Source organism: Periplaneta americana, chromosome 4 (genome assembly GCF_040183065.1).
Source record: "Periplaneta americana isolate PAMFEO1 chromosome 4, P.americana_PAMFEO1_priV1, whole genome shotgun sequence".
NCBI lineage: Eukaryota > Metazoa > Arthropoda > Insecta > Blattodea > Blattidae > Periplaneta > Periplaneta americana.
In genome coordinates this window covers 90,210,926-90,236,690 of record NC_091120.1, presented here as the reverse complement: position 1 = coordinate 90,236,690, position 25,765 = coordinate 90,210,926, and the positions used below count along the sequence as shown (strand labels likewise).

Sequence of the window (25,765 nt, the reverse complement as noted above, 5' to 3'; positions counted from 1 at the left end):
TCGGGTCCCTCCAACTGCGGTCCACTGCACTCGAACTCAGGTCCCTCCAACTGCGGTCCACTGCACTCGAACTCAGGCCTTCGGATGCTGACGCAGATGCGGACGCACACTCGAGTCGAACTCTGGCTTGCTTGCTCTGGCTTACTCACTGACGGAATAACTGAAAACTCTGAAACTGCTGTCGTTACTTCGCGACCGTAATTTATAACTACAGCGACGTAGCCTCGAAGGTTCCACCCGTCTCTAGAGATGGCATTCCAGAGAAATCCAGAGCCCTCTCCTCTCTACCAGCACCAGATGCGCGCGCAAACTCGTCGCGTGAAGTAATACACCCTCTCTCTTCTCTCCACCGCGCGACGTCACTCAATGTTCCGTTCAGCCTGTGCGATCTGCTTTCATGCGGGACGCTGGTCGTGAGTTCGAATCTCACGTCGCTGTCACAATATTGAAACTAATGAAATAATGATTATTGATATCAAGATTACTCATTTTAAGTTATTGAAATTCAGTTCCATGCTCAGACTTTATTATAATTATCTGCACAGTACACCACCAGAATTTTTTCTAAATTCTCCACAGTTAACCTTTGCCTTTTGTCACTGAGAATCATTTTGAAAGCAGAAAAACTTCTTTCAACCGAAACTGATGTGAGAGGCGCAAATTTTAAATTAGGTACAATAGAAACATCAATACTTACTGGAACATTTACACTTTCCCCCGATATCACTCTTGATACTTTTTCCAACAACGAAAAACCTACATTCTTATTTAATACGTTGTCCCACTTATTTTTAACTTTTTTCCCAGTTTCGCCCAAAGCAGAATGTATGTTCACTTGAGCTTCCTTTACTATTGCTATTTGGCTACAAAGAGATTGTTTTTCATGTTCTAATTGTTCAATGCTTGCAGGTATGAAAGAAAAGTTTGATGTTATGTAGGCAATATCGTTTTTCACTCGTGAATCATTCAGACAATCTTTCACTGCTTTCACACACGCTGCACTATCAGTTTCAGGTAATTTATCGATAACTGTGACCACTTCTTTAAAATACTTAGAATAATACACCACTGACTGAATCCAGGTTCCCCATCGTGTAACAACCGGCTGAGGTTGGAGTGGGATATCTGGAAAGTTCTCTCTGAATATTGAAATCCTGGGTGGGGCTTTACAAAAACATTTTTTTTTTGTGTTAAAAATAAATGAATTGACAAGAGGAAATTCATTCCGGATTGTTTCAGAAACCCTGTGAAGGCCATGTGCTAGACAGGTTACATGCGTGAGGTTAGGATAAAATGTTTTAAGAAGTGGAGCTGCAGCAACCATGTATGAGGCAGCATCAGTACAAAACAACAGAACTTTAGAATCGTCTATATTACCTGAGTATAAAGACTATAGGCCTTTATTTACAAAATAAGCAATGGCTTGGCTATTCACTTTCGAAAGTTCCTTAACACATACGAGGTGTGGAATCGAAGGTCCATCAGGACTAAGTTTTCCTACTACCATATTTGCTATATACCTATTCATAGGATCTGAGGTTTCATCCACAGAGACCCATATGTAAGAATCACCTATATCCTCCCGAATGGAAGCTAAAGTTTCATTGTATAAGTAATTTTTTCTTAGGGTCGACTCAGATGGGATATTTTGTTTGCAGTATTTTTGTAAAAACTGTCTTAAAACCGGATTTTCAATTGCATTCCAGGGAATGTTAGCAGCAACAAACGCTCTGGTTAAATCAGCATAGAAATTGCTGCTGAGATTGGATGAAGTAGGCTGTGTTAGTAAAGTTTGTTGCAGTTGATTTTTCTGCTGAGCTTTAGCCTTATGAGCCGCTCCTTGCACATGCTGCTTTAGGTGGCACTTCTTTTCTTGCGCAATCTAAAAATGTAAAGTAAACTGAATTAAAATAAAATCCTAATTGTTGTATTGCCGTATTTCTATCACAAAGTTAGTGGGTTCGAAAAATCAAAATTTTAATGACCTGCAAATACTTTAACTGTCGGAATTTAAAAGGTTAAAGTGTAGTGGTCTTAAAAAGAATTATACCTCAGGATAGCTCAGTCAATGTATAAATATTATAGGCCTACTCATTAAAATTAATAGAATTTATATATTTCAACTATTGTTACATACCTGTTTGCTACAAATCTTGCAGAATATTATTTTTCCATCATAAGTGAATTCTGAATATTCTGTTAGCCATTGCCGGATCAATGTAGATTTTGCACTTATATTTTTCGGCATTATCGCGTTAAACTTCACAGGAAAACGTCCTACCGCTCAAAACTTCTCAACACAAATAAGGTGAGGGAAAGATCAACTGTTAACGAGCATTCAAATGAACCGTTTTTATTGAGATTCAATTGGACAAAAATACAAAGTTCCACTTATTGTTGCATTTCCTGGTAGTGTTAACACTAGGAGGGCCATTCTTTTAAATATTTTGTAACGGTTTACCCTACTAATTCGCAGTTTTACGACTTTTCATAAATATTTCAAAAACACTCTTTCTCCAAAAATTGTGATTTTATGACACTCTGAAGGGCAATACAGCTAATCGGTTTCAGACCGAAAACAGTCATTTTTATAGTGTAGTATATCTCTGAATCGGTAGCAGCACATGTTGTGATTGTTGCCTGCTTCAAAACTAAGGTTGGTTCTTTGTCGGCATTTATGCCTCCAAACATGTTAAATTCGGTGAAATCTATTGCGAGTGTCGTGAGATTCAAAACATTTTGTTTCCTTTATCAATGGTTTCATGGCCGGTGTGAAGCAAACTTTCCACTTTTTAAATGCCTTAAATTTCGCAGTGAATGCATGTATAAATTATAAAAAGTAAGAGTAAAATGCGAAACTTTACAGTGAGTTAGGCATTTTTAGGCGAATATTAACAAATTAGGCTCTAATAACTGTTTTAGGGCATTTTAGGGCACTATAAAACTCTTTGAATACCTTTCAGTTCCCATGAAACACAAATATTAATAATTATTTTTACTTTTCTCCTAAAGAAACAAAATAGGCATTTGCCCTAGAATCCGATGTCTGGTAATAATTAATAAAGGCATGTGGACAACAATAAAACTTACCCTGCTAAAACTTTAAATTTCCAATATATTTTAACTTCTATTCATTTATTAGGCCTAAATAAAAAAGCTAATTTGTATTGTTCTATCAAAACAGAGACAAAGACATTAGGCCTAATAAAGAATTTTGTTAACTCACGTTTTATGAACTCTCGGAAATCGAAAGTACGATTTGGAGCAATTTGTAATGTTGTAATTGTAGCAATTATAAACAGCACATGTACACCCTGACATTTTAACACAGCACTAATTAATAAAACCATTAACTAGCCCAGCAACAATATACATTGTAGTTGATTACAGCTCGTTTCGCGAGTATTTCCACACCGGCCGCCTAGGTAGCAGCACCAGCGTCGTTCGCGCGCAGAATTGCTAGCTGTCCTGTATTATTATAGTAAGGTATTTGCTTGAGTTGTTGAGGGTACTAGGAACAATAGATTGTGCCGGTACTATTTCGCATTGTCTGTGATAAGGCTATAGTAATGATCCTAGTGGTTAGCAACTATCTATGGATGCATATTCCCTACGTATTGAGCTTCGTGACTGTATATACTAGACTGTGATAATAGCATCACGTAGGCATCACCGCGGTCTCTCAACCCCAGGTTCCACGAGCTACCATAAGCCCAGGGGAGAGCCCATGGTACATAGCACCACTACCAGTAACTAAGTACCACATACCACAGGGTCCAAGCTCGATGGCGACGCGCAGCTGACTCTACATCAGACCAAGCCCGAAATATGGAAAAAAACGGAGATGATGATGATGATGATGATGATGATGATGATGATGATGAAAGAGAGAAAGTGTAATTATGATAGCTAAATGAGTCCGAAGTTATCCAACAATTCTGATTCAATTGATTGAAGGAACCCTCAGGAAAAAACCTCAACCAGGTAATTTGTCCCAACCAGGATTTGAACCCGAGTCCGCTCGTTTCACGGTCAGACATGCTAAATGTTACTCCACAGCGGTGGACAGACGATGTTTAGACGTAAATGGACCAAAGAACAGAACTGTAAAATATTCATCTGTAACCCGACTCTTGTTGACCTGGCACTGTGAGATCTAACATTGTGATGGAGTAAAATCACTCTCCTCGTCAAAAGGCCTGGGCGTTTAGTCTTGATATTCTGTCTAAAATGCCCGAGAGTGTCTGTACGCAAAAACTTACATATAAAATGTTTAAAAGCAAATAAATAAGCAAGAATAAAACCCATTAAATAAATCACAAAACAAAAATTGGACTTAAATAAAAAACTAAAGATAATGTACAATAAAAAAGTAAAAGCCGAATTTCTCCATACATTTTAACCAACTCACAACGTATTTTCACCACAACTCTATTCATCCTGAATATTGATCATTTGTCCACGTTCCAGAAATCCCATTAGCAGTGGGCCTCGATAATCGGAAAAAAAAAAAAAACTATAACATATCTTTCCATGCATTTCCTTCAAACTTGAGCTAGATCGACGAGAGAGTGACTTAAAATTCTGGCATCAAAACTCGTCACCTGTCACAATGTGATGCAACAACTGACCAACTTCTTCCTGTTATCGTCTGAGGTTTTGTTGGTAGATTCTCACAAGTTCTACTTTCTGCTCATCAATTAAATTCTTCTCTTCTCTAGGACAAGATCATAAACATGTTAAATTGAATTTGGCGTGGTAGCCTTCAGCGCTTCCCTTGGTCGTGGATTATCTTGTACAAATGTTCGGTTGGAACGAAGCCGTACACATCAATCCTTTACGATTGATTTTCCTAGGCATATTTATCCACATCTTAGAGTCCATTGTCTTAAAAAAAGCCATAACCTTGAGAAAGTGCATCTATTCAATTCCATCTTTTCAATATATAGATATCGCTGCTATTTTTACCTCCACTCACACACCATTTTCCTTAGATTATACACGGTTTTTCTTCCTTAAAGTCCCTAGTTTCACACTACTTACGCGATTAACATACGTCCTCTTCTTCTCTCTGTACTTTCTCTTTCCCCACTCTCTTCTTTCGTTGATTCAACACTCTTTTTCCTCTTCTGCCTCCAAACTTAAAGGTCTCCACAGCTAACGTCATGTGAGACACTGCTAATTCCTCCACTTTTCTGCATCCAAGTGTCTATTCCTCTCTCTTCAGCTTTGCTCTTTCCAACCCTCTCTTTTTTTCCTGTTGACGTAAACGCCTGAGAGTTCATTGCCTCCTGATTGGAATTTTCTGACCATATTGCTTTCTGCAGACATCCTTTCTTCGCAGTCTCATGTATCCCTATCTTCATGCCTTCCGCAACTTCATCCTTTTCATTGAGCTTTTATTTACAGCACCTCTTACTTTTTCCTTTATCTCTGTCCTCTTTCTTTCATTTAAATTCTCACCATTAGCCGACTCGTTCATGCTTTCTAAACAAAATTCAGCATCGAATAATTCACCATTAATTTTTAATTTATCTTTAATTAATCTTGCGTAATGTCTATTATTCCTAGCTGCTTTCATAAAAGACACTAACATCTTTCTTCTGCACCTCACCTCGTATTCAAAATCTTCCTCTAACCTCCTGAATCCTGAGACATTTGTTGTTTTATTTGTAAAGTTCAATATAATTCTACACTTTAAAAAACAGTCACTGACATGAGGAAAAATGTTGAAAAAATTCTGCAGGTTACAATTCGGGCATAAATACAGATATATTACACTCGGGTCTCTGCACATAAATCTTATATCATAATCATGAAGTAAGCTATACTCTCAGGACTCAGGAGGCTATACTACCATTCGAGTTTTTCTTACTGTCCATAATCTTCTCCTTGATCATCAGGTTTTCCAGTCTGACCAAAATTAGGCTGACCAGAAAAACCATAAACCATAAACGCTTACCTAGGCACTCTCCATTGAAATGTTAAAGGAAATACATGTAACAATAGATACAACGATAGAACTTTGCACATTAAATTTATAGAGTATCTTAAAGGTTTGAATTAAATGCATAAGCACACGTAAGTCCTGTATATAGATAATTTTAGTTACAAATAATTCAATTTCAGTACTGATGCCTGCATGGAAGTCTTCCACATCATAGGCCTATTGTGCACACTGAATTCTAACACATTTTACAAGTACTGTACTTGTCTGAAGAATGTATCTTTTTAAGGATCTGTTCAATCCTATACAGCTTCACACTAAGTTCTTCAAATGAGGAATAAAAGTTTTTTTTTCACTTGTAGACCTAACAAAGCTGTAACTGTTTCAAATTTTTTTTTTTTTTTTTTACTTTTTATCAGTCCAGATTGAGTTCAATGTGGAGAAAAGTCTTTCAACTGATGAATTACTGACTGGAAGACACATGATTAATGACACTATTTTGAGAAGATTTTCAAACGGAATTAATTTTTTCTTGAAATGTTGAAAAATTCATACCACTTTCCACCTGTTGGTTTGTCACAAATTTCTCATTTTGAACTACTTACAAATGGACGCTGCGGCAGTTCTAACGCTTCCGCGCAACGCGAATGCTAAGATGACCAAAGACAAAGATGCTATGATCTTCTCAAAGAGTGCAGAATATCTCTGATACTGTGCTCGCTGGTTCTTCTGTCTGATAATGAGAAGCGTTCAGAAATGTGCTTGAATCGCAGCAGTTCCGTCACGATCCTTAAATATTTACGTGTAAAATTTTATTGAAACAAAATCAAAGCTTCTGGGAACAAAATTAAATTCCGGGGACGAAACGGGGACATTTGCTCCCCGGGGATAGCAACTCAAAACCGGGGACTGTCCCTGGAAATCGGGGATGTCTGGTCAGTCTGACCAAAATGGGCCTATTATTCCCCTTCCCCATCAAGTACACTTCTTTCACTTGTCCATTTCCAATATAAATTCTTAACCACTCCCAGCACACATTCACTAATGCTTCATACTTGTCCCAGGACTGTTCGTTCTTCTGCTCTTCAATACCGAAGAAGATTAGATTGTTTCTCCTTTTCTCTTCTTGTAAGTATTTCACCTTCTTTTTTTAACATACTATTTTCCTCTTGTAGATCTTCTAATTTTCTATTCATTTTAATTTTTCTATTAGTCTTGTGCTATCCATTCTAAACAGTTCCTTCACTTGACTTACTATTCACTTCAAAATGGCTTTCGTATACTACTGGACTTTACTAAGTTAGCAGGCTCGCGGTCACTCACGTCTTAAGGCTGGTTCATAATAAACCGGGAACGGAAACGACAACGAGAACGAGAGCGGAAATAATGTTAAAATAAATGTATTTAACATTATTTTCGTTCTTGTTCTCGTTGTTGTTTCCGTCCCCAGTTTATTGTGAACCAGCCTTTACTTGTCTCGTTGCTCATTGAAAGATGCTTTTTTCATTTATCCGAAGCAACAATGACAGGTATGCCAATTACGCCTACTAATAGGAAGTAGGCTATATAACCACTGTTGCCAATACCCTTAAAGCGAACCCCGGCCGATACTTCTGTTACATGAGTAAACCTCTGCCGTTTTTAATTTGCTCTAACCATATAAGTGAAGGATTCAGAGCCATAGTGGGCCAGGCGCCATTTATTAAAAACGGAGGAAGCAAGGGTTAAAGTTAAATGAATACCATAGTTTAATGAAGACTGACATCATTTAGTTTGAATGTGCATACTTTATATTACTTGCTATATGTTTCCATTGAATTATGGTAATAACTTCATTTTAACTCTTGTTTTCTACGGTTTTAGTAAATGGCGCTTGGCCCGCTATGGTTCTGAACCCTGCAAGTATTATTATGATCTGATGGTAAAAAAAGAGCAAGAAGTGAGATATTTTTAACAGTACATCATACAAGACTAAAACTACTCAAATGTAGGACACGCTAATAAAGACAGCTCTGCTTATACTGTATTTCCTCACACAGTCATAGTCAGTGATTGATACTGATAATATCGACAATGTGTAGTTAAATTTCTTATGCGTGTACTGAGTCTCGTAGGCTAAGTGTCAATACGTTATCGTTTACGAACAATTACGTATTTTCTGACGAGTTTAATTCCTTCCACCACTGATGCGATTGTCCTCGGTGACTTAATGCCTTACCTAGCCTTTCGGTCTGAGATTTCGCGGCTTCAAACCTGGCTGAGGACGAAGAATTTTAAAGAGCGATAAAATCCTCTGAGGGCTCAATGTTGTAGATTTTCGGCACTTAAGATAACCTTGTTCCTGATAGAAGCTCTAGGCAAAATTTGCCAGCCATTTCTCGTCCACGTTGAATTTAGACGCTATATAAGTACTGCAGTTGAAAGCTACTCTTACGAGATGCGAGACGTTTGTTGAAATTAGAAGGCGTGGCCTATTGCCCATGTATACAACACAAACATATAAAAAGTTTGAAGCTAAAAGCGTGTGAGAGTTCGACGTTCTCGCGCTTGTAGGTGATGGAACTTGCAGGCAGGGAGCAGTAGGAGTATGATTACTATGTTAAAACTTCGCGAAACGGACACGATTCGGGTTGTCCCGTGTAAATATTGGCACATTCACTCTCGGAAAGAGGATTTAAACGGTACTGTTTCTCTACTGAAAGGGATGAGCGGGCGTAGACCACGCCTATTCTAATATATACTTGGCTTGATAGTTGTTTTTATTCCCTTGTATCCCTACAGCTTCGATATACTACTGTCATTTCAACATACGTCTTTATTATTTTTATAAGTATTGCCTAATATCCTTGTATTCTTTTACATACTTCGATAATGTCGCCTTACAGATATGCAATAATTTAATAAACATTATTTTATTTCCTTTCACCACCTTCTTCTCACTATAGACACTGGCGCAGCGAGAGTTTTTTTACCCCCCCCCCCAGAGGCCCCAGAAAAAAAAACGAAACGCTGTTAAAGCTCTACAGCATTATAACAATTACTTCCAGTAATACACAACCTGTTCACAATAACGGCAACTCTCCCTGTAACTACTCTCATACTCCTGAAAGGTCAATTTCATCGTACGTACCTTAGGAACTGCACAGGGGAGGAGCGCCTTAATGGACTGGCCGTCATGTACAGGTACGGAATTAAATTTTGGAGCGAGTCATGATGGGAGTCCACCTGTATGTAATTTCGCAAGACTGTCCACAAGTAGCATATATGAGTCATTCCACGTCAAATCGTACAAAATTATACAAATTTTGACCTTCATATTTCTGATTGCGTTTATATTTTTTTTACCAACTCTATGGGTCTAATAAACCAACAAGTTTATTTTTATTTCCTCCTAAGTCCACATGATTTAAAATATTACACGTTAAAATTCGTTAAACATGTCGCACAATGCAACATTTAAAGCGTCATATTTCTGACGATATTGATGTTAAAATTTTTTTGAAAAATGCATTTAAAAGCTTAAAGTACTGTCTTTTATTAAATATTTACTAACTAATTTTAATATAATTATTACAAATATTTTTTTATAATTTAATTTTTAAAAGTTATATATCAATGTAAAATAGCCCTATTAAAAATCTAAAAAATTCCTACTAGGTGCACTGAAGTATTCTTAATAATTCCAGAAAAAATCAGAATGGGATCTCCAATAGTTTAATGGAAATTTAATTACTTACGACACAATGTGTAGCGGCCGGTGCAGCAGCAGTGGACGGGAAGCGTTAAAGCGCGCTGGGAGGTTTATCGGCGCTGGATGATTGACTGAACATTGCAACATTACATCCAGTACGGATCAAGTCACTCGAGGAAACGCTGCTAATTTACTTATTATGATATCTTCAAATATTTGTACATTATGCTTTTTAAACGTTTCTTTTCATTCACACTTTAAATTTTCATTCGCCTACCTTCTTTCTTGAAAGAAAATTGTTTTACTAAATCTTCAGTTTTTGACAACGGAATGAAAGAATGTAATTTTAATGTACCAGTTATTGGTTTTAGATTGTATCTGGCCTGCAAATTTTTCAGTGTGGTTTTTGTGCTTATTCAATGGATCGTGGAAAGTCTTTTAACAGTTTCTCCAATGCCATCATATGGACCTTTACCATGCGACGTTGCAATGAAGTGTCATTCAGCACTAATTCCATAATCGTCTACATGTAAGCAATTTTTTTTTTCTGTGAATTTGATCCATTGGAAAAGTAGATGATTTTTTTCATATCGTTGAATTCTTGCTTTAAGAAATTGATTGCTTCGGATTGAAAAAAGTGAAAGGGATCGGTGTCATGTTTCATGGTTTCTGAGATGACAATACTTCTGTGACGAATTTCTGTATCTCCTTTGAAATATACTACGAAAAGATGTATTGTGGCTTGGCATATGTTCCAATGCACACCTTGTATTGAATCTTGTATTACAAATGAATAATTTTCAGAAAAGTCTGCAATAACTATGTTGTACATTTCTTTGCATTCCGTCAAAAATAAAATATGGCTGACTTTTGAAGGGATGACGATGCATCTTCTACATGAAAAACTTTACATGCTAGGAAGCCTTTTACTTTTTAAAATTTTTCACGGGGGTATCGTTTTTGTTGTAGGTAGTTTTCTTTTCTTAATATGGGATTCTATTGACATCAAACTCTTGTTTAATTCCTCAATATTAGTGATTTCTAGCGCTGTATCCATATAACTGCTAGAAGAAGAACTGGAATAATCACTTTCTCTGTCCGCACTTTCATTTGATTTATGTTTATCAATATCACAAGAACTACCGGCTTCACATATAATTTCACCTGGCCTATCCGGAAATTGATTGATTTTTACGGAACGAATCACATATTTGCATATTCAAAGACTCCTTTAAATTGAGCTTTATCAATAAGTCGCGACTTACGCGTCTTAGAGTACTTTTCTTTCTAAAAGCGTGATTAGGAAGGTAAATGGATTTAAACACTTGTTATATATTACGCGATCTTTACCATCACTCATGTTGTATAGAAGTCACGTCACTCCGTGAAATTCAAACCCAAACTGATTATTTTTCTCTTCTATATTTTATCTCCTGCCAACTGTTTACTGCCATAAAGTTTACTGCCTTACCCAGCCTTGCTATCATCAAACACTTGGCTATATTACAGTATAAACATACAGCACTGTGAAGGGCTTCCCCTCTTAGCTGAGCTGGTAATAATAAAATAACTTTAGATAAGATATTTACTGTTCCTTAAGGTATTAATCATTTGATGATTAGTATGGTGACATCAGATGCAACTGGGAATTTCGTAAAACTTTCCGCGGGCAGCCTTCTAGCCTATGGCTGCAAGCAGTTCATTAGCTGGACATCGCGAGCGCGTGCATGCCTCCGGAAAATAAATTGTTACAAAATAATGGATGGGTGCCGATCCCACATTTATAAATGCAGTAGTTTACAGATAATACATCAGCGAACAAATCTATTTTTTTTTTTTCAGATTTTTAACTTGGCTATTTAATATAGTAATTTTGCTTTGAAAAAAGAAATGATTAAAAAAATAGGCCAAATTTTAAATTTATTTGCGATAGGCCTAAAGTAATAAAAAGTGTTGTATTTAGTCTTTCAAATGCGCCAAACCGCAAATCTCAATTATATGTAGACACAGAGTTCCAAGTGGGTTTATGTAACAGTGCACGCATAATTTGCTGAATTTCAAATAATCATAACTACACAAATAATTAATAATTGTGAAAATAAAACAATACGGGTCTCTTTATTTGATGTCTGGAATTCATGAAAAAAAATTCGACCATTTCGGAGAAGGTCGTGTTTTATTGCTGTGCTATTTGACATGGAATGACTCATATACAGGGGCTCTTGTTTACTGTTTACTGCACATGAGCAGTGTGTTGTAAGCGAAACTTATACAATAAGAGAGCTCCAAATTTTATTTCCGTATCTGTATATACATACATGAGAAAGTTTCTATGAATGAAAATGATGTTCTCAAAGAACTAGCTAAGGAATGTAGAAGGGTGAAATGCATTGTGTTCGGCTGAATATAATAAATATAATAAAGAAAAATGGCCGGTCATTTTATTGCAATTTAATTTTTTTTATTTCAGCACATAAATATTTTTTCATTTTGTCGCATGACAACACTGTAATGAAAATTTAAATCTATGTTCACTTATTATTGACACCCCAAACTAGTTCAAAGCCAATAAGGTGTTTAAAGGTCACGATAGTGTATTTTATTTGAAAAGAATTGATTATTATGAAACTAAAAATAATTGCTCGTATATCCGTCTGGTGGGCACGAAAAATAACAGTTCCCTACCCTCAACTGAAATCCATATCCAAACTATTAATGACATCGTAGTGTTTATCAGCTATGTGGTTACTAAGATTAACAAAAAAAATGGGTAAAATTACGAACAAAATAATTCAGGCATATAAGAGTTAATTGAATCGCATCAAGCATCTGATGACAAGTTTATGTATTTGGCATGAAAAGGTTGTTTGCCTTTATCATTAAATTATTTTTGGGGGTATTAGGATTTATTTATTTTTATTATTGATTTAGGTGTATTAATTTAAGTAAAGTTAATAGAATATTCTAACTTCTTTCCTATGGCTTCAAAACATATACTTTTCTTTAAAGCTTTTTAACTTTAATTATTTAAATGATCTCAGAATTTCATTAACGGGGTAGATAATATAATATGAAAAGCATAAAACGGTTAAGATTTGTCCACTAATAATATAAGGATCCTCTACTGGTCGTGCAACAATTCATGTTAGTAGAATTACAATATTTGTTATAAATCAAATATAATTTCATTAATAGGGTAAAATTGTAGGGGAGAGTCGGGTAGTATAGGACATCGGGTAATATCGGACAGTGAGTTTCTTTCATCTACCACACGATGATAGTACCTGATTGACATGGTTACGTTTCTGTGATGTCGCATAGAGAAACGTAACCATGTCATTCAGGTACTACCATATGGTGGTAGATGAAAGAAACGCACTCTCCGATACTACCCGATGTCCGATACTACCCGACTCTCCCCTATACCTCGGAAATTTGAATTATATACAGGTATAATGAAAAGGATCGCGATGGATATTGCTAAGGCAATAAATTACTCCCCTTAATTTGTTGGGAATTGATCGTAAAATGGCATACGCGAATAGGAAGTATCATTCTTGCTGAATATGGACTGGGGTTACTAGAGGATTTGCTGGGATGAAATTGTTGAAAAACTGAGAAAGTGGATCCACCAGCATTATCCAGACACGCTACAGGACCTGAGGAAGGACCTCCAAGAAGAATGGCAGTTGATCCCTCGGAAGGAAATTGCAGCATTAATCAGGAGCATGCCTGAGAGGTTGGAAGCCGTGATTAATGCGAGAGGTAGTAATACGCGCTTATGAAGGTGACAAAAAGTGTCAGTGAAGTGCAATAAATCAAAACGAAATGTTAGAGTGAATAAACATGAGTTTACTAAAAAAAACTGTGTAAGTTAGGTTTAAATATTTATTGTGTTACTTGAGTTGAACAATTCGATGAAACTGTTGCTTATTTTGTCTATATGTCATTATTAATGTTTCATTTACCAAATAATTATTATGTTGTTCATAAACATGGATTGTAGGTGAAAGAACATGACAAGACATGATTAACTTTTCTATAATTAGAACGTATGGTTTTACTCTCAACTGTCGTGGCACTCATTAGTCAATGATAGCATATTGCCTATTTCATTTGCTTTCAAAATAAGCTTGTTTAGGCCTATATACATGGCTTACACGGAATTTACAGTATTATGTTATTCTGCAAACATATTAAATTATAATATTATATAACATAATGTACAAGTTAATAAGATGATTGTTACATAGAGTAAAGGTTGGTAATATTGTGATACTAATAATATTATGATAGCACATTTTTGAGAATTTTTTACAATTTTACTGAACGAGAGAAGGACCGGTTTGTGCAGAAACTTGTCCACGAACATTCTCTTAATATGTTGACGTAAGAAACCGATCTTCCTCTCGCTCAGAAAAAAAAAAACTCAAAAAGAACTATCATAATATTATTAGTATCACATTACATTTACCCTATTAAAATACAGTCGATGAGAAAGTATGTGAAATTTAATATCTAGTCACAGTGAATACATACAACAAATAATAAATTACGGAAATTGAACAATTTTATTTCTGTATAAAAATTACTGTAACATTATTATTTGTTTTCTGTCAACAGTTAGAGAAACTGAGACTAGTAGCAGAATCAGATGAACGGTGTGAGTTGCAAGCTCAGCGTCACGAAGAGCGGATCACTGAGCTCCACTGCGTTATCGCCGAACTCAGACGGAAGATTGACCGTCAAAGGGCACTTGTCATACGCGAAGAAGACGATATATCGGGTATGTGATTATGATTATGTATGTTGGTTTTTCTGTGTTTTTGGACTATATTTCTTTTCGTCTTCTAGAACTGGGTAATTTTGTCTACGTCCAGAGATCATTACTGCATTTGTCACTAATACACATTAACATAGTCCTTATATTATTAGTTATTTTTAATTTGTTCTCTTTTATTTTCAGTTTTAACAGACATACAAAATATAATATCATTTAAAATGTGTATTAGTACTACATAGTTATTATTGTGGTTTTGTAACAGTGGCCTATATCAATGGTCGACAAAGATTACGTCATATAAAATGCAGCCCGCAATACACAGCAAAGCGGAAGGTAGGGGAGGATACCCAGACTGTTCAACGTTGAAGGAACAAGTGATGGTTAAGGGGAGGGAAATCATGCCTTACCCCTCCGTCATGCTTGTGTATTAAGATTAAGGGGTTGACTCGCGAATCATGAAATGTCGACACTGGCCTACATGGACGAAATGCACATAAGTGTTCACTAGTTTATTTTCATCCTGGTCCTTGTTAAGAATTAATCATTTTGTTTCTTCTTTATTTTTGAATTGCTGTACTTTTTATGGAACTTTCTTTCTTGTCCTACTGTGTGAAAGTTCATTTGAAGTACAAGTAAATTAAATAAATAATTATGTTACAGAGTTTGTAATGTAAGACTGATGTTTATTTTGCTTTACTTTACCTTACTTTACTCTTAGTTTTATTTTGATTTAGTTTAGTTTACTTTAGTTTTATTAGCCATAGGAATTATATTGAATTCATGGCATCATCAGTACATGAATAAAATAATACGTAGTAATGCATTGTTATAGTATGAATTAATAAATAATTCTACAAAACATTCTATAATTTGCATCCTACAATAATATGATATAATCTTATAATTTAACATGCTGCTTTAGCATCTTGGTTTATTGGTTCCTCTTTCATCAGTTCGTCCAGGAATATGAAACACAAAGCAAATATGAGCAGTATACATAAAGAAACAAAGCAGTTAAATTTAAGATTTCTAATAAAATTGTAAACTTAAATAATGATTTATAAACAATGGCATAGGTATGAATTAATAAAATATGCTTAACTATAACTATCTTCTTAAATTTCTTTGGAGCAAGTTCTTTAATCTGGTCAGGGACTTTATTATATACTTAAGTTAATATCTTTATATTAAGCCTAAGCCTATGGTAATTGAGTTTATGTTATTAGTTGTATTATGAACATGACAGAATTTATTTTGAATAATTTGATGTTTTGATGTATAAAGGATACAACGTCTAAAATGTAAAATGCATGATAGAAATAGAATTTTCATTCTTTCAAAGACTTTGTTACTTTCTATTTGAATTTTGCACTCATTTTATAATTTTAAACATAATGGTTTTAAATTTGAATATCTGTGTAATTTTAGGTGACAAACCCAGATAATTATGTCGTACAATGAAACTTATCGAAGTTAACCAAAGGTGTATTCAAAGGTGTGATTTTGCTTAATACACGGAAGGCAGGCTCTGAGTTAGATACTATATTACCAGGGTCGATAAAAAACTAATGCCTCCTATTTTTTTTTCTCAAATAAGTTGATAATGTGAAAAATTTGAATTTGGCGCAATTCCTCAAATTTTCTTCTACAGTCCACTGCAGTAACAGCTTTCTAAATCAACAGATGGCAGCATTGCATCAGCTTAGAAAATGGCTGACATCGATGTACATTTAAGATAGTGTGCTGTGATAGAATTCCTAATGCAGAAGGTGAAATGCCCATTTGCATTTATGAAAGGCTGAAGGAGGTTTATGGAGATGCAAAAGTCGATGTCAGCATTTTTGGACGATGGGTTCATCGCTGTACAGAAGCTGAAGGGGAAACACCATTGGCTGATGAAAAGCAAAGCGGCCGGCCAGCCAGCCGGCGACTGCAGTGACTCCACGCAACATTCAGCAAGTCTATGAAATCATTCATGTTGACCACCGGGTGACAACAGTTGAATTGTGTTGCATGCTCTCCATCGGTAAAGGCGATGTGGTGGCCATTATTGATAAACTGGGCTAGGTACTCTAAAGTTTGTGTACGCTGTATACCAAAAATGTTGACCAACCAGAATAAAGAGGTAAGTGTCGTGTAATACGATATCAATTGATGAATTTGCTAAGACAACACCTGTTAAACCTCCGACAGTGAATAAAAATACAAATCCTAATGAATGGAAAACAATAGTCTATGATCTGTTGCAGCACTTCATTGTGGAGGGGGAGGAGTTTTTGGCGAAAATTGTGATTGGAGATGAGATTTGGGTTCTTGGGTTCATTTTTTGAACCTGAGTCCAAGATGCATTCGATGGAATGGCATCACACGTCGCCAAAGAAGAAAAATTCAAAACTGTGTGCAGAGTAAGTTACAGCAACAGTCCTTTGAGATGCAGAGGGTGAGATTCTGGTTTATTTCTTGGAGCAGTGGTGCACAATAAATTCTGTCCAGTATGTCAAAACCCTCAAGAAACTTAAGCACGTCTTTGGTGAGTTCGCCCATCAAAAACTACAGCAGATATTTTTTTTCGCACAACAATGCAAGACCACACACCAGTCATTACACCACTGGCGAGATTGCTAAATTGGTTAGGAAGGCTTGTCTCTTTACCATACAGTCCTGCCGTAGCACTATCAGACTTCCATCTGTTGGGTCCACTAAAGGAAGCTCATCGTGGGCACCACTTTGAAGATGAGGAGACACTGAAAAATTCCTTGCACCAATGGCTGAGGAAGAAGGACCATGGAATGCTCTTGTTTCAAGATGGACAAAAACTGTGGAAAAAGGCGGAGATAATATTGAAAAAAGACAAATTAATCGTGAATGTTGTGGCTGTTATGCTATGTAAATTTCATTTAATTTCCTTCTAAACTAAAAGAGAAAAAAGTAGGAAGCATTACATTCTGACCAATCCTCATGCCAGATTGGAGTCAATCCATGCACCAAAAATTTTTTTACCCTATTTCTTTTATTGTTGTATTATTTATTAGTATTTGCATGGGATCAAATAATATCGATCTAAGTTTATTTAAATATATATAAACAGCTACTGTATATTTATTTTTAACTTATCATATACTAACCTTTGCTGTAATTTTGCTGATGAGCAAGTAACTAATGCATTGGATATATAATTTAACAGTATTCAACACGGTGCGAGATTTTTGGGTTTTTGCACCGAATGTTTTAGCACTATCATCAGGGAAAGCCAGAAATGAAAGGAAAACTTGCGTGTTGACTTCGTTGTCAAGAACTGATGTATAGTCCTTTCCTGATGTTGGCGTCTTTATGTATGGTAGCTCAGAAATTTGAGATATTTCTGAAGTCACCATGTTGATATTTAGTATAAAATTGTGCAGCTACATGTTTGAGGTTGTAATATAGTTCAATAACTGTGCAGAAAATGAAGATCCAGAAGTAAGTCGTTGTGAGGCAGAAGGTTCAACAGCAAACTTGGCTGATGATTCAGAGCTTCAAGATGGTGATCGAACACTGGGTGATGCAGACTCGAGTAGCGCAGACTGCTGTGAGAACCAGCGTCAGCAAGGAGATGAGGTAATTCATGAACTGGTGTGACAAAATGAAATGTTCATTTTCCAAGTCCCAGTAGCAATCATAAAAATTAACTGTAAAGTCATCTGACGCACTGAAATTGGTATGTACTGACAGTGTTTGAGAAATGCCTCATAGGACATAACCAATCAGTGAATTCATTGTCTTCAAAAGTAACAAGTGAAATAGAATTCCATTAACCCTCTTAGTGCTGACCCTCTTTACGTAGTATTATGCAAGAAATGTCAAGTAAATGTACACAAGTGAGCTGCTCCACTGAATCATATCACAATTAGATCGTGACTTGCACTTCTAGCAAAATTATAAAATCACGATACTCGAAGGGTTAATAAGAAATAGAGTATATCAGAGCAAAGTTATTTTTTACGTTGAGTAAGCAACTAGTTCTTCATGTGAAGGTAAATAAACTCTGCAGAATAGAAATATCACAAACTTCATTTATATTATTTTACTTCGATTGTATGAAATGTATCTTTCAAAAATAAAATGAGTAAGGAATCTTACAATTAGAATAAGTGCAAGTTTTTATTTTTCCATTATACGAAGCACAGATTTTTATGGAAATATAGGTTTTTTGTAAGTTCAGCATCTCTCTTTTTTTTCGGCATGCCATATGCCAGTATACAGCAATTATTTATTATAAACTATTACATTGATTTTATTCATATTTAGTATCTACAAGTCAATTCAACTGAGAACAGTGCATATCAAATATTATCATTTTATTGGAAAATTAATGAGTTTAGGCAGAGTATCCCTACAATTTTTCATGTTATAGAAATTATTGTTTATATAATTGTACCGACAATCGAGAACTTCTTCTAACACTTTAAATATTAAAAATACGAGGCGCATCCATAAAGTAAGTTTCCCGATTTTTTTCCCTTGAAATTAAACTTAATTAGCCATGTCAATTGCGCATGTGTAACAGATCTATGACGTATCAATCATATGCCAGTTGGACAGGTCCCGCCTGGTGCCAGTAGCATGGCAGCAGTGGTCCGAAATGGAAGCTCTTATTCCTTCTCCCGCCGCCTGCGTGGTTCGGTCGGTGATAAAGTTCTTTAATGCACAAAGCATTGCGCCAATTGAAATTCATCGGCAGCTCTGTCAGGTCTATGGGCCGAACATCATGAGTAAGCAGATGGTGCGTCGCTGGTGTAGGCAGTTTTCCGAAGGTCGTCAAAGTGTCCATGATGAAGAGCGCAGTGCGCGACCATCTCTCTTCAATGATGATCGTGTTGAGCTGGTGCGACAGTGCATCATGGAGAACCATCGCTTCACGATTACGGAGCTTAGCAGCCATTTTCCGCAGATATCGCGATCCTTGTTGCATGAGATTGTCACTAAGCACCTGCTGTTCAAAAAAGTGTGTGCCAGGTGGGTGCCGAAAAACCTGACGCACGAACACAAAATGCAACGTTTAGGAGCAGCATTGACATTTCTGCAATGGTAACATGATGACGGCGACGAGTTCCTCGACAGGATCGTCACGGGCGATGAGACTTGGATTTCGCACCCCAGAAACCAAGCAGCAGTCAATGCATTGGCGGCATAGTGGATCTCCGGTCAGGACGAAATTCATACAGACGCTGTCAGTACAGAAAGTGATGTGCATGGTGTTCTGGGACAGGGAGGGCATTCTGCTCATTGACTTCCTTCCAAGAGGTGAAACAGTGAACGCTGAAAATTGCGACGTGCCATTCAAAACAAGAGGCGTGGAATGCTTACTGCAAGTGTTGTACTCCTCCATGACAATGCTCGACCACATACGGCTCGGCGCACAGCAGCTGCTTTGACGGAATTTTGCTGGGAGTTGTTTGATCATCCACCCTACAGTCCTCATCTTGCTCCCAGCGATTTTCACGTTTTCTTGCACCTCAAGAAATTTCTGTCCTCCGGTGAGCGTTTTGGCAACGACGAAGGGCTGAAGACGTCTGTCACACGCTGGTTCCATTCACAGGCGGCAGAGTTCTACAACAGAGGGATACAAAAGTTGATCCCATGATACGACAAGTGTCTCAATTCTGATGGTGGCTATGTTGAAAAATAGCTGAAACATTGCTGTACCTGTTGGCAATAAATGTTTTCCTGAAAGTGTGTGTTCTTTTTTTAAAAAAATAGGGAAACTTACTTTCTGAATGCGCCTCGTACTTATACGAATTGATTTTCAAAACTTACGTAATGCAGTCCATTTTGGAAGTAGAGCAAATATAGACTTAAATTTCCTCTAGAAAGTAATTCATATCTCCAATTGAAAACTTCATCGTCATCATCATCATCATCATCATCATCATCGTGTTAGACAACGTGGTCCGTTACAGTTTCATCTCTTAGCTGGGCATCCAATACATTTTCTTTCCCTAGGGCAATACGGCAAGATCTCCTTAGGGTTTCTTTGCCTAGGCATTGTTTACATGATCTTTCCAGTTGTTCCTTAATCTTGGGATGTACTCTAGTACCAGTTCTATCCTTAACTTTTCTAGGATATTAAGTGTTCTTTCTATGATCCCATTTTGTGTAGCCAGAAGTGCGTCTCATAAATCGCATTTCTGCAGCTGTAATTCTAGAAGCGTCACATTTTCTGATAGTTCATGCTTTGCTATCATAAGTCAAAATAGGTCGGGCTAGAGTTTTGTAAATGTTGATTCTTGTGTGTTCTGGATTAGAGATGATCTCATGACTGAGTTTATTGTGCCTAAAGTTTTTACAAATTTGGTAATTTTGTTTCGAATGTCTGTGTCATTTGTGTCACTTAGAAAGTAACCAAAATAGTTAAATGAATTTACTCTTTTTAATATTTTATTGTCAAAGCATATCTTGCTTGGGAATGGATCTTTTCTCCGAAGGCTAGAACTTCAGATTTTTCATTAGAAATTTCCATGTCGTAATTCTTTACTAGGCTGCTTTGTTGATATTGTGTAGAGACAGTTGTAATCCGTCCTTAGACTTTGTTAGTAATACCTTAATATCGGCATAGAAAATTGTGTCTAAATCTACACTATTTAGCTGAATGCAATCGTGGGTTGATTGTCTTCATTTCTTAATTACAGAAGTCATATACTAGGTATATTATAAAAATAAGGAGAGACAGACCACATCCTTACCTAACACCCTTATTAATATATTTCCAAGCACTTAATTCGTTGTTTACCCTAACTGAGATCAAGTTGTGATCATATAAATCAGTTATAGTTGTGATCATCTGCTGTGGTATTCCGTCACATAATATTTCAAATAATTTTGTTCTGTTGACCTTGCCAAATGCCTTCTAAATATCTTACTTTTGTGATGCCATTTTGTGTGCAATCTACGAAATGAAAGTACATCTTATTTCAGTAAGTGCAAGTGGTCAAATGACTTTATTGTCAAACGCCTGGAATTAGAAAACAATAACAACATTTCAGTACAAACTACCGGCTTGGATATGGGTTCGAATTCTGCTTGGGCTGATTACCTGTTTGGATTTTTTTCCTAAGATTTTTCCAACTGTAAGTTGAATGTCAGGTAATCCTCTGGCGAATGCTCGGAGTCATCTCGTCAAATACTAATCTCTCTACCACCAATTTCATTGATGCTAGAAAAGCCTTCAGTTGATACAGGTCATTAATTAACCGATTTAACCCATGAACCCATGATCCCCCCCACCCCGCATTTCATTAGTGATATTTCAGAAATAAGGGACTTTTACACAACGTAGAGGAAGTTTATGTGTTTTTAGTGAAAGTTTACCGCGATGCCAGAAATTAAATACTGTATTGCCTTGGATGTTAGGACAACCAAACACACTAAAAACTCTGTCCTACGAAATGATCTTCATGATTTGATACTTATTTGCATTGGAAAGTGGGTTTTTGCAGGTGATAATATGCCTTGAAAATGTAATTCTGTTCTCTAACAAATCTTCCGGAAAATGAAAATGAAAAATGAACTCAATTCCTTTGACTTTGTAGTAAGTTATGTTTATGTTCCATTGTAAAATGTTACAGTGCACTAGTATTGTTTCAAAATATTTACAAGAAAAGTACATTGATTTATTCACAGCGACATCACTGTTAAAAGAAGCTCGAAATAATATTATAGAGTTGAGGTAGCAATTTTCGAATACTGTTTTAAAGGAAGCAAAGGAAATCTTAAATTCCTGGAAAATAGACCCTGTTTTCTGAACAACATGTTAACCCCATGTTAAGAAGCTCCACTTAGATAAGCTACTTATTGCTTCTGCAGTTGCAAAAAATTACATATTTGAATTGAGGAAGGATTTTGGGAATTTTGTATGTGTCCTCGACTTTTACTCCATATAAGCGAAATAATATTGCCAATGTTATGAATCAGAAGAGTTGGGTAGAAACAGGATTTAATTGCAGTTTTCTATTTTTCACTATAATATTGTTTTGAAATTAAAATATTTTAAAAGCATTCTCATTTGTTAATATTAGTCTACTAATTTTTTGACAAATTTTATTCATAAGCAAGCATCCTTTAACAAACAATTTTTTTTTCTCGCACTTTCAGTATTTCCGTCGACATCTGGGAGGTAACTTTATTTTCTTGGTCATTTGCAAAATTACAAATCACTCATTACTTCAGTAGGCCTACATTTGCTGTGTTGAAGTGATACACACAAGTGATAACCTGTCCTCAGTAGTTGTTGCTCTGATCTTCAGTATTGAACCAGGTTAAAGAAGTCACTGTTTTGAATTCTATGCCTTACCCATTGCAATTATTTGTGTTATAATATAGGTACTCAATTCTAACACTAAGGAAAACAAATTCATTGTCTTTCTATCAATGTAGTAGATACCAATAGTTAATTTAGACGTATAGTATTATGTATTCTCCTCTTTCTTCGCCTTCTCCTGTTCATCCTCCTCCTTCTCCTCCACTTCAAGTCTTTTACTTAAAATATTTCCATCATTATCCATAATAAAATTGACAACAAACATTATTTATTATATTCACCCATTCATACTGCTGTTTTATTGGTAAAGCAGTTTAGTAAAATCTGTCATATTTATATTTAGTCTGCTCTCTGCTCCCTTAGAAAGCTTTGCTCACAGTAATTCTTTTATGTGCATTTTAGGCTGAAAGTCCAACAGAGGAGGCGTTACCGACTGTCAATGACTCTCAACCCCTCAACAAAGAGACTGCAACATCTTGCCACAGTCTTCAGATGGCAGCACTTGCTGAAGAACTGGCACAGATGCGAGCAGAGAATGCAGCATTACAAGAACAGTTGGCCAGGCAAGAAGAGGAGCTTAGTCGAGCTCGAGGAGCTCTTGGGGGACTGAGAGGGGATAGAGATCGATTACGGAAAAAGGTGTCTACCATTTCATTTACTTTCTTCTCCTTTGTTACGTAATTCATTATGCTTGAAATTTAAAAGTTTATTAGTATTTGGAGTGATGGATTAGAACGGAAAAAATAACTGACCTAACAGGAGAAAACCTGCCTGTCAGCAACTTCGAACCCCCTGACCTTCCTTGTCGTGTTGAACAGTCATGAATGAACTGACTTTTTTCAACAACTACTTATTTGAACAGCAACAAACTAGTTTGTTTCTTAAGTAGTCATTCGCAAAGGAATTGGTGACTCATGAGCAAATAGAGAGCGAGAGAGGGGGGGAGAGAGAAAGAGAGGAGGAGGAGGAAGAGAGGAGGAGAGAGGGGAAGGGTAGAGAGAGAGTGAGTGTGTGATTCGGATTCCGCATTGCGGATAGGTGGCAGGACTGTGACCCATTTTCAAGTTGCACACCACTTCGGCAAGTCACATTATGCATGATATGTACCTGTGAAGAGTTATGTCGTGTACTAGGGTGAGTGTATGTGTAAGTGTAGTGTAGGGAATGGGTAAAGATGATGATAGGGAGAAGGGGAAACCTGGTGCCGGCACATAGCCTACTCCTGTCAAATAGCACCAACAGGGCCTCCAAGCTTAACATCTCCATCCAACAGACGAATCACTATCAACAGTGACACATGCCTTCTCTTCATATGCACTGTGGAGAGATTTTAGTGATTAGAAGTTGTGCACCACCATCTCTTCTAGTCCTGAGGTAGAAATTTTACACGAATCGAACCCGGGCCGGCTAGAATGGAGACAGACATGCTACCACAGAGCTAACTCGGCTGACTTGAGCAAAATATAAATAATCGACTCTTGAACCACGAACAAACGAACTTACAGTACTTATTACAGCTCATGCTCACAAGTAGCAAAATGGCATGCCTTAAACTATGATGTGACATATATCTTTGTATATTAGTCCTATTTTATAGTAATACTGCAAATGCATAATAAAATTTGATTTACCAAGAATTTGTGCGTAGACTGTTCTGCTTTCCTTTGTTGTCACTGCCAGTACTTAATGAAATCCTCTCAATGTAACAGTTCTAATGAAATTTGCGGAAGCTACTTCACAACATATCACATAATTCAGTATCATTATACAATAAAATCCCACTTAACCAAAACAGTGGATTAAAAATCCTTACCATATTTTGTGGACCATAACAACCACTTTTTTCTTTAAAAAATACTGTCTAAGATATAACAGCGTTCTATGTCCCGAAAGTCTGTCAGTGCATGCCAGTGAGACAACTAGCATCTTGTTTTCACTCCTTAGCTACAAATAAGGGTGAATGCTCTTTAAAGGAATGCAATAGGTAGAGAAATCTGCTTTCCACAACCTCAGTTCATATATTTTGTGTTCAGTAGTGGTCAGCAGGTATACATTGAAAATTATTCATTATTTACGTCGTATCTTTTGTTCCACCTACCCCTGCCCCAAAAATTGTGGAACCAATTGCAGCTGAATGAGAAGTGACAACTGATTCTGCTTGCATTATAATAAAGTGTATGCTTTTTGGTATGCTTTTTGCTTTACACTGTTACTCGTATTAATACTGTAGCATCTTCCTTTTATTACCAAAAAATAGTCCCCATGGATTATCAGAAAAAAACATGTTATCCAAAATGGCTCCGCTTCCTTTAGCTCAGATAAACGAGGTTCTGGTGTTATAGAGTTTAAGTACTGTATTCGAACTGAACTGGACACATTTACGCAATTGCGTTCAGAAAAAAAATTGCGACACTCTTTTCCCATTAAAGCGATTGTGCCTTTCTGTTATTACATGTCTTGCCTTGGGAAATACTCTCTCGCACAGAACTGAAGTTGCAATGACAGAGACGATAACTTGGTATAAACTTTGCCACATAACAATTAAAATGAATATACCGGTACTCAAACTTTATAATTTCATAAAAAAACTAAACACTTGACGTAATAAAAATTATATTTTCAATAGCAAACACAGAACACCACTAATTGGAACTCACTCTCTTGGTTTGCTAAAGGGTGTGGTGCATGTCATCCTTTTGGCATATTTATGGAGCAAGTAATACCAGTGTTCCTTATGTAACCCTAATTGTTGTATCTACATTGTGATGAAGAAAATCTAAAATGAATATAATAGCTCTACATAAACTATGACATTGATCGAAGTATATAATGTAATGACGCAATTTTAAAGTGACATTTATTTTGCAATGCAGATCATTCAGAGGTTGCTCATATTGCTGTATATTTTGAAATGTTACAGATACGTCACTTTTTTTTTATTTGTCAAACGAATTGCTTGCAGTCCTCTTCTGTAGACAAAAAACTCCTTAATAATTGCTGTATCGAAAATAAACTAGTTACCATTTTGGTCTGCATTCCATATGAAGA

At 36.3% G+C, this 25,765-nt stretch overlaps 1 protein-coding gene across 3 annotated transcripts in view; it reads left to right on the top strand.

Moving 5' to 3' along the window:
• LOC138698040 (colorectal mutant cancer protein) overlaps window positions 1–25,765 on the top strand; it is a 485,405-nt gene that overhangs the window by 393,957 nt on the left and 65,683 nt on the right. For all 3 annotated transcript variants that reach the window (XR_011331666.1, XM_069823718.1, XM_069823719.1), the window contains exons 5-7: window positions 14,262–14,424; window positions 17,864–18,018; window positions 23,120–23,356. Coding sequence is in view for 2 of the 3 variants with exons in the window: in XM_069823718.1 (XP_069679819.1) it covers window positions 14,262–14,424; window positions 17,864–18,018; window positions 23,120–23,356 (555 nt within the window). In the remaining variant the exon portion in view is untranslated. The remainder of the gene's footprint in view (window positions 1–14,261; window positions 14,425–17,863; window positions 18,019–23,119; window positions 23,357–25,765) is intronic.